The sequence below is a fragment of the Danio rerio genome, chromosome 7, assembly GCF_052040795.2.
Source record: "Danio rerio strain M-AB ecotype USA chromosome 7, GRCz13ab, whole genome shotgun sequence".
In the NCBI taxonomy this organism is placed as follows: domain Eukaryota; kingdom Metazoa; phylum Chordata; class Actinopteri; order Cypriniformes; family Danionidae; genus Danio; species Danio rerio.
Genome location: NC_141027.1, coordinates 3,559,647 through 3,572,283, shown reverse-complemented (window position 1 = coordinate 3,572,283; position 12,637 = coordinate 3,559,647). Strand labels below are relative to the sequence as shown.

Genomic DNA, 12,637 nt, shown 5'->3' with positions numbered 1-12,637 from the left:
GGTGCTTAAGAGTTTGACAAGAAGAAGGATTCTGCTCTCAGTGTCCTATTCACCTTATTCTCCGCCGACGAGCGGGCGCTGCCATTTGAATCTTTTTGTCTCGCGACTCCCGGTCACATTCACTTCCATTCATTTTTTTAAAATTAAAAACTACTCGTTACGCTGCTTGATGTTGCAATTTGATATTTTCTTATTATATTATTCTACTTGGTCTGTATAGTCATGCAAACATTTGTTTGTAGAGCAAGTAGCTTGACCATTTTCTGCCGTTTATTATTCCTAGTCATTTCTCCCATAGGCGACTGAATCGGAAGTTCTAAGACAATCGCGAAAACAGGCGCACTTCCACATTTTAGAATAAGGTCAATATTCCAGTGTATGTCATTTTCTCTAAGTATATCTATATATAGTACATATTCTACAAAGTACACTCACCGGTCACTTTATTAGGTACACCTTAGTAGTATCGGGTTGGACCCACTTTTGCCTTCAGAACTGCCTTAATTCTTTGTGGCAGAGATTCAACAAGGTACTGGAAATATTCCTCAGAGATTTTACTCTATATTGACATAATAGAATCACACAGTTGCTGCAGATTTGTCGGCTGCACATCCATGATGCGAATCTTCTGTTCCACCACATCCCAAAGGTGCTCTATTGGATTGAGATCTGGTGACTGTGGAGACCATGTGAGTACAGTGAACTCATTGTCATGATCAAGAAAGTCTGAAATGAATCGTGCTGTATGACATGGTGCGTTATCCTGCTGGAAGTAGCCATCATAAGATAGGTACACTGTGGTCATAAAGGGATGGACATGGTTAGCATGGTTGTTGACACAATGCTAAATTGATGGTAATGAGCCCAAAGTGTGCCAAGAAAATACCCCCCATTACACCACCACCACCAGCCTGAACCGTTGATACAAGGCAGGATGGATCCATTCTTTCATGTTCTTGAGGCCAAATTCTGACCCGACCATCCAAATGTCGCAACAGAAATGGAGACTCATCAGAGCAGGCAACATTTCTCCAATCTTCTATTGTCCAGTTTTGGTGAGCCTGTGTGAATTGTAGCGTCAGTTTCCTGTTCTTAGCTGACAGGAGCGGCACCCGGTGTGCTCTTCTGCTGCTGTAGCCCATCCGCCTCAAGGTTGGACGTGTTGTGTGTTCAGAGATGCTCTTCTGCAGACCTCGGTTGTAGCGAGTGCTTATTTGAGTTACTGTTGCCTTTATATCAGCTGGAAAAAAGTCTGGCCATTCTCCTCTGACCTCTGGCATCAAGGCTTTTGTACCCACAGAACAAGTCAACTCTAAAAACTGGACTGACGCAGTTTTAGTTTACTGGAACTTTTATGTTAAGCTGCTTTGACAATCTACATTGTGCTAGAGAAATAAAGATGAATTAATTTTAATTGAACTGCCGCTCACTGGATATTTCCACTTTGTCGGATCATTCTCTGTAAACCCTAGAGATGGTTGTACATGAAAATCCCAGTAGATCAGCAGTTTCTGAAATACTCAGACCAGCTCGTCTGGCACCAACAACCATGCCACGTTCAACGTCACTTAAATCCCCTTTCTTCCCCATTCTGATATTGAGTTTAAACTACAGCAGATCGTCTTGACCATGTCTACATGCCGAAATGCATCAAGTTGCTGAGTTTATTCACTGTTGAGAGACAGTAAATAAACATCTGTCCTTTGTCTTTCTGAAGAACAAAGATGTTTAGAGGGCCAGAACTTGCAGAACGGGTTCTTGATCTAATCAACATTGTCTCAGAGACCATGGATTACAGCTGAATGAACCGCTAACTTATCTAGCATATGTTTTACGCAGCAGATGCCCTTCCAGCGTCAACCCATTACTGGGAAAACTTTCCTTTAAAATAAATGAAACTTTATCGACTATTCTAACAGACACTAACACAAACACACATTCATCTCCTCATCCACCACCATGCATGCAGCATCCACCTGGATGAAGCGACAGCAGCCATTTTGCGACAGACCACACACCACACACCAGCTGATTGGTGGAGAGGAGACAGTGATGAAGCCAATTGGAATATGGGGATGGTTAGGAGGCCATGATATACAGAGACCAGTGGGCAGGATTTGGGATTTTTAACGATCACAAAGAGTCGGGACCTCGGTTTAATGTCTCATCCGAAAGACGGAAGTTCCAAGTTTAAGGTTGCAAAAGACTGTAGTCATATTGACTTCTGGTTTTGCACCACACTAAACTTACGACAGAAAGGAAATTAAAAAAGAAAAGTATCTGAGATGGGAAAGTTTGGCTTTGCTGTTTTTCCATCTTAGCGAGGTCCACGTCAGCTCACTGGACCTGAAGAAGAAGGAGCTGTCCTAAGCAGGAACTGAACAACTGTCTCTGTCTCTCTGGGCTCTCTCCTGGGGAGCAGTCTTGATTGCCAGTTTATATAAGGATGGTGTTGTAACTGTTGGAGCTGAGTTGACCAATGAGAAGGTTCCCAGAGGAAGTTTTATGGTGACTTTATGGAAGACTTTATGGAAGACTTTATGGAGTCTTTAAAAAAAAAAAAAAAAAAAGACGTCATTTGCATGTGTAATGGAGGCAGGCTCTTTATCCTTTTTGTTAGAGCAACCGACTCTGTTGCAAAAAGGATCGGCAGGTTACACAAGCAGCTCTTCTATTGTACATTTCTATTCACATCTGACTTTGGACAGAAAAAAGCGAATAGATGAGCCAACATTTCCTCAGACCACTGCTATTTTCAGTCTCCTCGTTTGTTACTGTACTTTAGAAACTCATTAGAAAAATAGAAAAGCCAAACATATGTCACACTAAACAGATGCGACATGAGTGACCAAACCCTGTTATAACGTCACAGCAGCCGTTACATTGTGACTACCGAAGTATACAGTACGTCATGAAAGTTCATATGTAAATCATTTTTTTATTAATTTCTACTTTCTTCCTAAAAGACACTGATGTCAGCATGCAAATAAGGGGAAAAGAAGAGGACAGAAAACACATATGGAGGAAGCTAAATATGAACAGGGTTTTTTGGTGTAATAAAAAAATGTGACGCACAAGGTTATACAAAAATAATAAAACAAGCTGATTAATTCTGAAATTTAAAATGTAAACTCTCTCTCTCATATATATATATATATTAGCGAGGCAGAGGGAAAACACAAACACAGTTGGGTTGAGTTACAAACAATGCCCCGGAGGGTGCTTTATTTACAAGTGAAATAGTGATTAAATGGGTGCTCTTCTTGGGGTGCGTGCTCAAGGGCTCCGGGGAGATGGTGAAGGCTGGTGAGAGTTCTGGTGTTGGATCGGTCACGAGCTGGATTCGGCTGTGGGAGAGACAAAGAGACACAAGCGTTAGCACAGGGAGTCATGTGGAAATGAAGCTCATCTTCCTCCTGTGTGGGGCTGGCTTTTATCTCTCCCTGGCTGATGAGGTCCAGCTGTGAGCGATCCGGTGCTGATTCCAGATGAGGTTCCAGCTGGGATGAATTTGTGACCAGGGCGATGTGGCATCAGCAGACTTGCTACAATATATATATATATATATATATATATATATATATATATATATATATATATATATATATATATATATATATATTTTTTTTTTTTTTTTAATTTTAATTTTTTAAGTCTGTTTTTCCTGATGCTGATGGACACGGATGTCAGTATGGAAAAAAGGGAAAGAACATGTATAGAGGAAGCAAAATATGAAAATGAATTTAGAGTAATAAACATGCTGTGACGTTCTAAGTTATGGATGAGAGCAGATATAGAATAATCACACAGTCTGAATCTGTAGACAGAAACATCAGACTGACGACAGAAACACACCAGCTCTGAAGTAAGAACTACTCACATCTACATTATTTACACACAAACACACTCCTGACATCTGTTGATGCTCTTATTGATTGTTTACTGTACATTTGTGTTTCTTTTTACCTGCTTAAATGTTTTACTCTAAAATGAATCTGACTGTTTTTCTATATTTCTCTTCCTCAGAAATGGCTCAGACTCTATATTTCCCTCTTCTCCTCATTGGTGAGTGTTTGTAGTTTTATTTATGGTTTATAGTTTCATTATGTTTGACTCTGTTCTGAAAAACATTAAAGCAAAGTGTCTCTTTCACAGCTCTCTGCTCAATATCTGAATGTGTTCAGCATCAGTATCACTTTATAAATGAGCAGAAGACCTGGACTGAAGCTCAGAGATACTGCAGAGAGAAATACACAGATCTGGCCACTGTTGACAACATGAACGACACGATCCAGCTGATGAACAGCGTGAATGGGAATGTCTGGATTGGTCTTCAGAAGACGAGTGTTGATAAATGGCATTGGTCTTCAGGTGATCCTGTGCTCTTTCAGAACTGGGCATCTGGAAAACCAACCGGCGTTAGTGACTGTACTGTTATGTACATTGGACAGTGGATTAATGAGGCATGTAGTAACACCCATTTCTTCATCTGCTTCCAAGGTGAGTATAAGCTTCTAAAAAGCTTCAAATCAAACTGTATATGTGACAACATGTAATAGAAAAAAAAAAAAAAAAAACTGAAATTGTGATCTCATAAATCTATTGTCAAATTGCATAGTTATATTCATAAACATATACTTTTTTGGTAACAAGCATTTCTGATGCTTGCACTGCTACATCTGTACACATCATCAGTCATAGATCAAAAGAGAAATAAATAATGAACTGATAAAATAATATTTCTATTTTATTTTCTTAAAGTGAGCACAGGACTGGTGTTTGTCAATCAGCTGATGAACTGGAGAAATGCTCAGAGTTACTGCAGACAGAATCACATTGATCTGGTCAGTGTGAGGAACCAGAATGAGAATCAACAGCTGGAGAAGTTCATAAATGACAGAAACTCATCTGGATCTGCAGTCTGGATCGGTCTGTTCAGAGACACATGGCAGTGGTCAGATCAGAGCAACTCCTCATTCAGATACTGGGATACTGTTGAACCAAACAATGTTGGAGGGAATGAAGACTGTGCAATGATCAGTCAGTATCTTCAGGGACTATGGAATGACATTCCTTGTCACTTTCAGTTTCCTTTTGTGTGTCATAAGGATTTTTTTGTGCTTCATGAAGGTGAGCAGATCCTCCAAACACACTCAATCCATCATCAGCTCCAGATCTCTTAAAGTTGACTCTACATGTCTGACATGTCAAATTCCTCCACAGTGTTTGTTCTGCATGTTGTTGTTGATCAGTCTCTCTCTAGTTTCTGCTTTGTTTTGTGTCCAGATAAACTGATTGTGATCCAGCAGAATCTGTCGTGGTCTGAAGCTCTGAGATACTGCAGACAGAATCATGTGGATCTGGTCTCGGTTCAGTCAGTGGAGATGCAGCGTCGTGTGATGAACGTGGTTAAACTGGCGTCTACTGAGGCGGTGTGGTTGGGTTTACACAACTTCTGCAGCATAAACACGTGGCTCTGGGTGACTGGAGACATGGTGTGCTATCAGAACTGGGCTCCAGGGAACGGCAGCACACCGGAAAACTGCAAACTGGAGAACAGAAAAGGAGCAGTTCAGTCTGGAGGAGATCAGACCTGGATCAGCCTTCCTGAATCTCACAGACTCAACTTCATCTGCACTAACTACTGAGAGAAGATGTGTCTGTGTGTTTACTCACGTTCACTGAATTCTATTTTTATATGTTTAATTTATTCTTAAAATCCTAAAATCCTGTAGTGAATCTGCAGTTTGTGCTTAAAAAAATTGCAGAATGTTTAATTTCTGTGTTTTATCCGTCATAATATATTGTGTTCTTAAAGTTTTAACATCAATGTTTAAGATTAAGGTTTAAGGTTCTTGTGTTTAAGGTGTAAGATTCTTTAGATGTGATGTGTGTGTTTTCAGTTTGTTTTCTAGATCTGCTGGTGTTTGGTCTCTTCATGTTTTGCTGAATGTGATTCTGTGAGCAGCAGATCTTCAGTAAATCATGATTTGTGTTTCAGCTGAATGAAATCTGCTTTATTCAGAAAGGCAGAGAGAAGTTTGGGTATAAAATGTGATTGATCCTAAATACTGAAATAAACAGAACATCAGATGAAATAAACTGATCTACAGTCAGTGTTCTTGTCTCCTGTTTATTTGCTAATGTAAATTAATCAGAAAATTAAAGGCAGTGCATATATTAAAGTGTGTTTAACTGTTGATTAGTTTGGCTCAGATTTAATATGGAAATTTCAGCTTCCTGGAATGAATGTTTCTGCCGGGATGATGGTTTTTACTGTAACACCTCCTGCTGGTGTTTGAGAGTTTGAAAAGAAGAATTCTGTTCTCAATTGTGTGCAGTATTCCAGTGTAGTTATTTTTCTCAATGTATACAGTGAGGGCAATATAAATTAAACACATTTTTATGTTTTTTTTCCTGGGAATATTATTCCTAAAAGGACTGTCGACATGAAATTGAAGCAGATTTTAGTAAAAACCCAAACAGTACAAACATAAACATAAAACAAAACAAAAAAGATCTGTAAAATTAGTTCTGTGGAATAACAGTGAAATAACACAAGTAGAAAGAGCTGAACTACTGAAATGTTGTTAATACTTCATATTAACGGCTTGTTTGGTGCTGCAGTTCAAAGACGCCTCTCATAAGGAGATTGAAGTCTCATGCATTGCTCAGGTGTGAGTTTCTCACAGACTTCAACAGTGTCAAAATCTTGATGCTTCTGTGGGTCTCATCTATCAAATCTGAGCTTTATTCTGTATTTTCTATTGGATTAGGGTCAGGTGATTGGCTGGCCCAAAAGCATCTGAGAGTCTCCTCGGCTGTGTTTTGGATCATTGTCTTGCTGAAATGTCCTCCCTGGTTTCATCTTCATCCTCCTGCTAATATAGATGTTGGATTGAAGCAGCTGATATTCACTTACACAGAAAAAGGGCAGAGGCTTGCTGAAGAACTGCTGACTTTCACACCCTTTCTTCATGTGTTCAATACTTTTCCCTATGTCATTTCATTTTATTGCACAGAACTTCATTTGTAAACTTATTATATTTATTTTCTTTGAGTGTGTAAATATATATATATATATATATATATATATATATATATATATATATATATATATATATATATATGGATTTCTTTGGTTGCTATCAACATCCAGTGAAAATTTTAAGTCTGCAGTACCTTTAGGGTACGGTACGTTTAACTAGTGTTAATGTGTCTTCTGAACTCAGGGGCTCACTCATGAACCGTATTCGAGTCTGCCTGAAAGAGGTATGGTTTGTGCAGACTCTGGAACGGTTCACTTCTGATATGAATGAAATTGTGCCAAATAACAGAAATGAACTGACAAACATACTTCAAACTTTCGTTTTTATACTGTTCATTCATGTGTGTCTGTGAATCACCTAATTTGGTGACAAACAGGACTGACCCAGTGCAAACAGTGACAACTTGTCTCCACCAAAAAGACTTCTGCAGACATCGCGTGATGATATGAAGGTTTAAAATATTTTTTTGCAGCAGATAGATGCAAGTGGCTTTCTGTATTTTGGTTTTGGTAGCAAAACAAAAAGATTTAGTAAAAGCAGAATGACTGTGATATATTGACGTCTCTGTTTTGGTGCTTTGCTTTCGTGCCCGTCACCTAGCAACAACTGTACACACAGCAGCTTGATGACGCAAGCGTACAGGGTTCAGAAGGAAAACAGACAGTGTGAACACAAATCAGCTGAGAAGGTGGCAAGAGGGGACAATCAAACCTGGGTACGATCCAGGCAGTTAAACCAAGTGTGAAAGCACCCTTAGAAACATTGTTTTCTGAAAAAAAAAATGATGACGCGTTTAATACTTATTTTTCCTGCTGTATCACTTTAATACCCACCAAACTCCAAATAGTAACAGTTCTTGACCCCAGGGAGCTACAAACTAAAATAAGTATCAATGGAAAGAAGACCCTTTGAGCTTTTACTATTGTCCCCCCTACTGAAAAAAAACAGCTTAAACCAGCCTAGGCTGGTTGGCAGGTTTTAGAGGGGTTTTGGTCATTTCCAGGCTGGTTACCAGCCATTTCCAGCCTGGTCTTAGCTGGTCAGGCTCTGAGATGACCAGCTAAAACCAGCTTGACCAGCCTAGCCAGGCTGGGAGCCCAGCCAAAACCAGCTATGCCCAGCTTAAACCAGGCTGGTCAAGCTGGTTTTAGCTGGATTTTGCTGGTCAGTTTCCAGCCTGACCATCTAAGACCAGGCTGGAAATGGCTGGTAACCAGCCTGGAAATGACCAAAACCCCTCTAAAACCAGCCTGGTAGACCAGCTAAAACCAGCTTACTAGCCTAGGCTGGTTTAAGCTGGATTTTTCTGCAGGGCCATCTAGAAAGAAACCTTTAATTTCATGCTAAAAATATAAAAGTTATCTTTCACCCCCTGCTGGACAGATAAGGAACTACAGGGTGAAACTAGAGTTTTAGAAATGCAGGCCTAGAAACACTTTCAAGCCTCTCCAGATGTCCAGGAACAAACACACTATTGAAACTCCAGCAAACACCAACAATCACTGCAGTGGCGACTCTCAGAGACTCTTTCAGGAAATACTTGAACATGACCCGTGACTGAATTCTCTGATGAACTGCATCTCTGATGATGTCCAGCACTGGAGGAAGATTACTGAGGAGAAAAGTCAAATCTCCACAGCAGTGAAACTCCTCCATCTGCCACAGCGTGAGGGTGAGTGAATGACGGCTGAAGCTTCAGTGCTTTAATCTCTCAGTGTGCTGGATTTCACCATGTTTGCTGTTGTGTAGTGTTTGCTGTGTTCACCCTGTTTGTGTCAGGAATGGGACTGGAAGGACACAAATGCAGGAATGAACAAATGAACAGCAAAGCCAGTAGTCAGGGTCACAAAATAACAGCCAAAAAAATAACACAAAAATCCAAAAAGATCAAACAAATAGTCTTTAGGACCTCCTCCGTTACCGGGTATGTAAAGAGAAAAATAAAAATTTCCGATGGGGAAAAACAGAGTCTCTCGGCCAGTGGCGCGCTGCACACAAGGGGAAAAAACAACAAAAAACGGCCGGGGTTAAGACAGCAAAAAATATATTGAGAAAAGAATGTCCTTACAATCTCCTCCGGTAGAGGGCGCACTATGGCCCGGCTGTTTTAGATGTGACCGACGAGAGTGAGCGAGGGAGAGGGGAAGCCGGACAGCAGGTGATGTCGGAGAACTCAGTGCGGAGGGGATGACGGTGCCTGAGAACAGAGGGATATGAGCCAAAAGGGAACACACACAAGAAGGACAGAGCGCTAGAAGCTAGATGACGGCCAGGCGAAACACAACTGGAAGGGATAACACCAACCAACACGACAGGACTAGAGAGACAACCCGGAAGACAGTTACACGGACTGACACACAACGATCTGACACAGGATGACACACAAGAGGGAACTAAATAGGGGAAGGAGCATAACTGAATCCAGGTGAGACCAATTAAATCATGATAATAGTAAAAGGTAACAAGGGGGGAGGGAGAAATATACGTTAAGCACAAGGTGACAGACCAAAACAAAACATCCACGCGTGCTAATGACATGACAACATAAACAAAGGCGGCGTGGTCAAACCAGGGGACAAACCAGAAGGGACAAGGGGGGAATACATCACAGGTTTAACCCTAGATACATGAAAAATAGGGTGTACCCGACCAAGCTTGGGGGGAAGCTTGAGCCTTACCACCACCGGACTCAAGACTTTAGTGATTTGATATGGACCAATGAACCTGGGGGCCAGCTTGCGTGAAGGCACCCTGAGAGACAGGTCCTTGGTGGAGAGCCATACTCTTTGACCACAAATGTAATGAGGGGCAGGAGTCCGGCGTTGGTCGGCCGCTGCTTTGGTTTGTCTGCCAACTCAGACCAAGGCCTCCCTAGCTTTCCTCCAGGTGCGTCAACACTGCCGAACGAAAGCCAGGGCAGACGGAACGGCAGCTTCAGGTTCCTGTGAGGAAAACAAAGGGGGTTGAAATCCAATTGAACACTCAAATGGGGACAAACCTGTAGCTGACGACGGAAGAGAGTTGTGAGCGTACTCGACCCACGACAGTTGTTGGCACCAGGAGCTAGGATTGTGGGACGCCAGGCAGCGGAGAGTTCGTTCCAAATCCTGGTTGGCTCGTTCAGACTGCCCGTTGGTCTGAGGATGGAATCCTGATGACAGACTTGTAGAAGCCCCGATCTGTCGACAGAACTCTTTCCAGAAGCGGGAGACAAACTGGGGACCCCTGTCAGAAACCACATTAACCGGAAGACCATGAATCCGGAATACGTGATCAATCACCACTTGCGCAGTCTCCTTGGCTGAAGGAAGTTTGGGTAGGGGAATGAAATGGACTGATTTAGAGAAACGGTCCACCACCGTGAGAATGACGGTGTTTCCTTTAGATTCTGGGAGACCAGTGACAAAATCAAGGGCCACGTGTGACCATGGGCGGGACGGGATGGGTAGGGGGCGAAGCAGACCAACGGGAGGTGCATTAGAAGTTTTGTTCTGGGCACAAACAGAACAGGCCGCCAAAAACTGCCTAACGTCTATGGCCATGGATGGCCACCAGAATCGTTGTTGAATCATAGTCAGCAATCTCTGCACTCCTGGGTGACAGGCTAGCCTGGACGAGTGTCCCCACTGGATGACCTCTGAGCGAAGTCTGGTTGGAACAAACAGACGTCCCGCTGGGACCCTCCCTGGAACTGGGATCTTTTGTATGGCCTTCTCCACCCGTCTCTCAATGTCCCAGGAGAGAGACGCCACCACCATTTCTTTTGGTAAAATGGCATCATCCGATTTCTCCTTTCCTGGGGCCTCAAAGAGACGGGAGAGGGCATCGGGCTTGACATTCTTGGTTTCAGGTCTGAATCATAGGGTAAATTTAAAGCGGTCAAAGAAAAGGGCCCAGCAAGCCTGTCGGGGTCAGCCTCCTGGCCGAACGGATATATTCGAGATTCTTGTGATCCGTCCAGACCAGGAAAGGTTGGGCTGCCCCTTCTAGCCAGTGACGCCACTCCCCCAGAGCCAGCCTGACTGCCAATAATTCTCGGTTCCCTACGTCATAATTCCGTTCCGAAGGGTATAGGCGGTGGGAAAAGAAGGCACACGGATGTACTTTCCCGTCCAGGCAAGACCTCTGAGATAGAACTGCGCCTACCCCGACATCAGATGCATCCACCTCAACAATAAATTGTTGTTCAGGATCTGGAATGGACAAAACAGGAGCAGAGACAAAACGGGACTTCAATTCATCAAAGGCCTCCTGTGCATCACTATTCCACTTGAACCATACCTTGGGAGAGGTGAGTGCTGTTAAAGTTGCAGCAATCTGGCCAAAGTTCCTGATGAATCGCCGGTAAAAGTTTGCAAAGCCCAGGAACCGCTGCAGAGCTTTACGAGAGTCAGGGGTTGGCCACTCGGCAACAGCCCTTATCTTACAGGGATCTGCCTGGATCTCTCCCGCTGAGATGATGAACCCTAGAAACGGAATTGACTGGGCATGGAAAACGCACTTCTCCGCCTTGACATAAAGTTGGTTCTCCAACAACCGTTGTAGCACCTGGCGTACGTGTTGAATATGTATCTGCAGGCACGAGGAAAAGATCAAAATATCATTGAGATACACAAAGACAAAACGATTAACCATGTCTCTCAACACATTATTATCCAGGGCCTGAAAAACAGCCAGGGCGTTGGTCAGACCGAACGGTAAGACCCGGTATTCAAAGTGTCCTGTAGGGGTGTTAAAGGCTGTCTTCCACTCATCCCCCTCACGTATGCGAACAAGATGGTAGGCATTCCTGAGGTCAAGTTTGGTGAAAACCTTGGCTCCCTGCAACAGCTCAAAAGCAGACGACATGAGAGGTAGGGGGTACCTGTTTTTAATGGTAATGTCGTTGAGCCCTCGATAATCAATGCATGGACGCAGGGAGCCATCCTTCTTCTTAACAAAGAAGAATCCAGCACCTGCAGGAGATGAGGAGGGTCGGATGAGACCGGTTTTAAGGGATTCATTAATGTACCTGTCCATAGCCTCTCTCTCTGGACCAGAAAGGGAAAACAAGTGTCCCTTAGGCGGAGAAGTGCCTGGGAGGAGCTCAATGGCACAATCGTACAGTTTGTGAGGAGGCAAGGAAGTGGCCCAGGACTTGTTAAACACCTGGCGCAGGCCGTGGTACTCCACCGGGACCCCAGTCAGATCAGCAGCCTCTGCCTGTAACACAGAGGACACAGAAACAGGAAAAGGGGCACTGCCCAGACAAGAAGACAAACAATACTGGCTCCAAGATAAAATGGCATTACCAGACCAATCAACATGAGGACCATGCTTTACTAACCACGGGTGCCCCAACACTATGGAGGCACTGGGGAATCTAGAAGCAACAGAGTGGTCACCTCGTGATGATTGCCTGAAACAGTCAGGTTAACAGGAGGGGTAGAAAGGGAAACAGTGGTTATAAGGGAGCCGTTGAGGGAGCGAGCAGGGATAGGATCAGGAAGAGGGATAGCAGGAATTCCCCACAAAGCAGCTAGGGAGGAGTCCATAAAATTTCCTTCAGCCCCCGAGTCAACCAGGGCTGAACAAGAATTTGAGGAATC

At 43.1% G+C, this 12,637-nt stretch overlaps 1 protein-coding gene and 1 long non-coding RNA gene across 2 annotated transcripts in view; both read left to right on the top strand.

The window, feature by feature from the left end:
- Nucleotides 1–12,637, top strand: part of LOC147842925 (uncharacterized) — a 959,952-nt gene that overhangs the window by 645,133 nt on the left and 302,182 nt on the right. The gene's annotated exons all lie outside the window — the stretch shown is intronic.
- The window catches only part of si:dkey-88n24.9, a 203,030-nt gene continuing 194,402 nt past the window's right edge, over nucleotides 4,010–12,637 (top strand). The window contains 1 exon segment of the mRNA NM_001025481.1: nucleotides 4,010–4,065. Coding sequence (NP_001020652.1) covers nucleotides 4,029–4,065 — 37 coding nt within the window. The 5' untranslated portion in view covers nucleotides 4,010–4,028.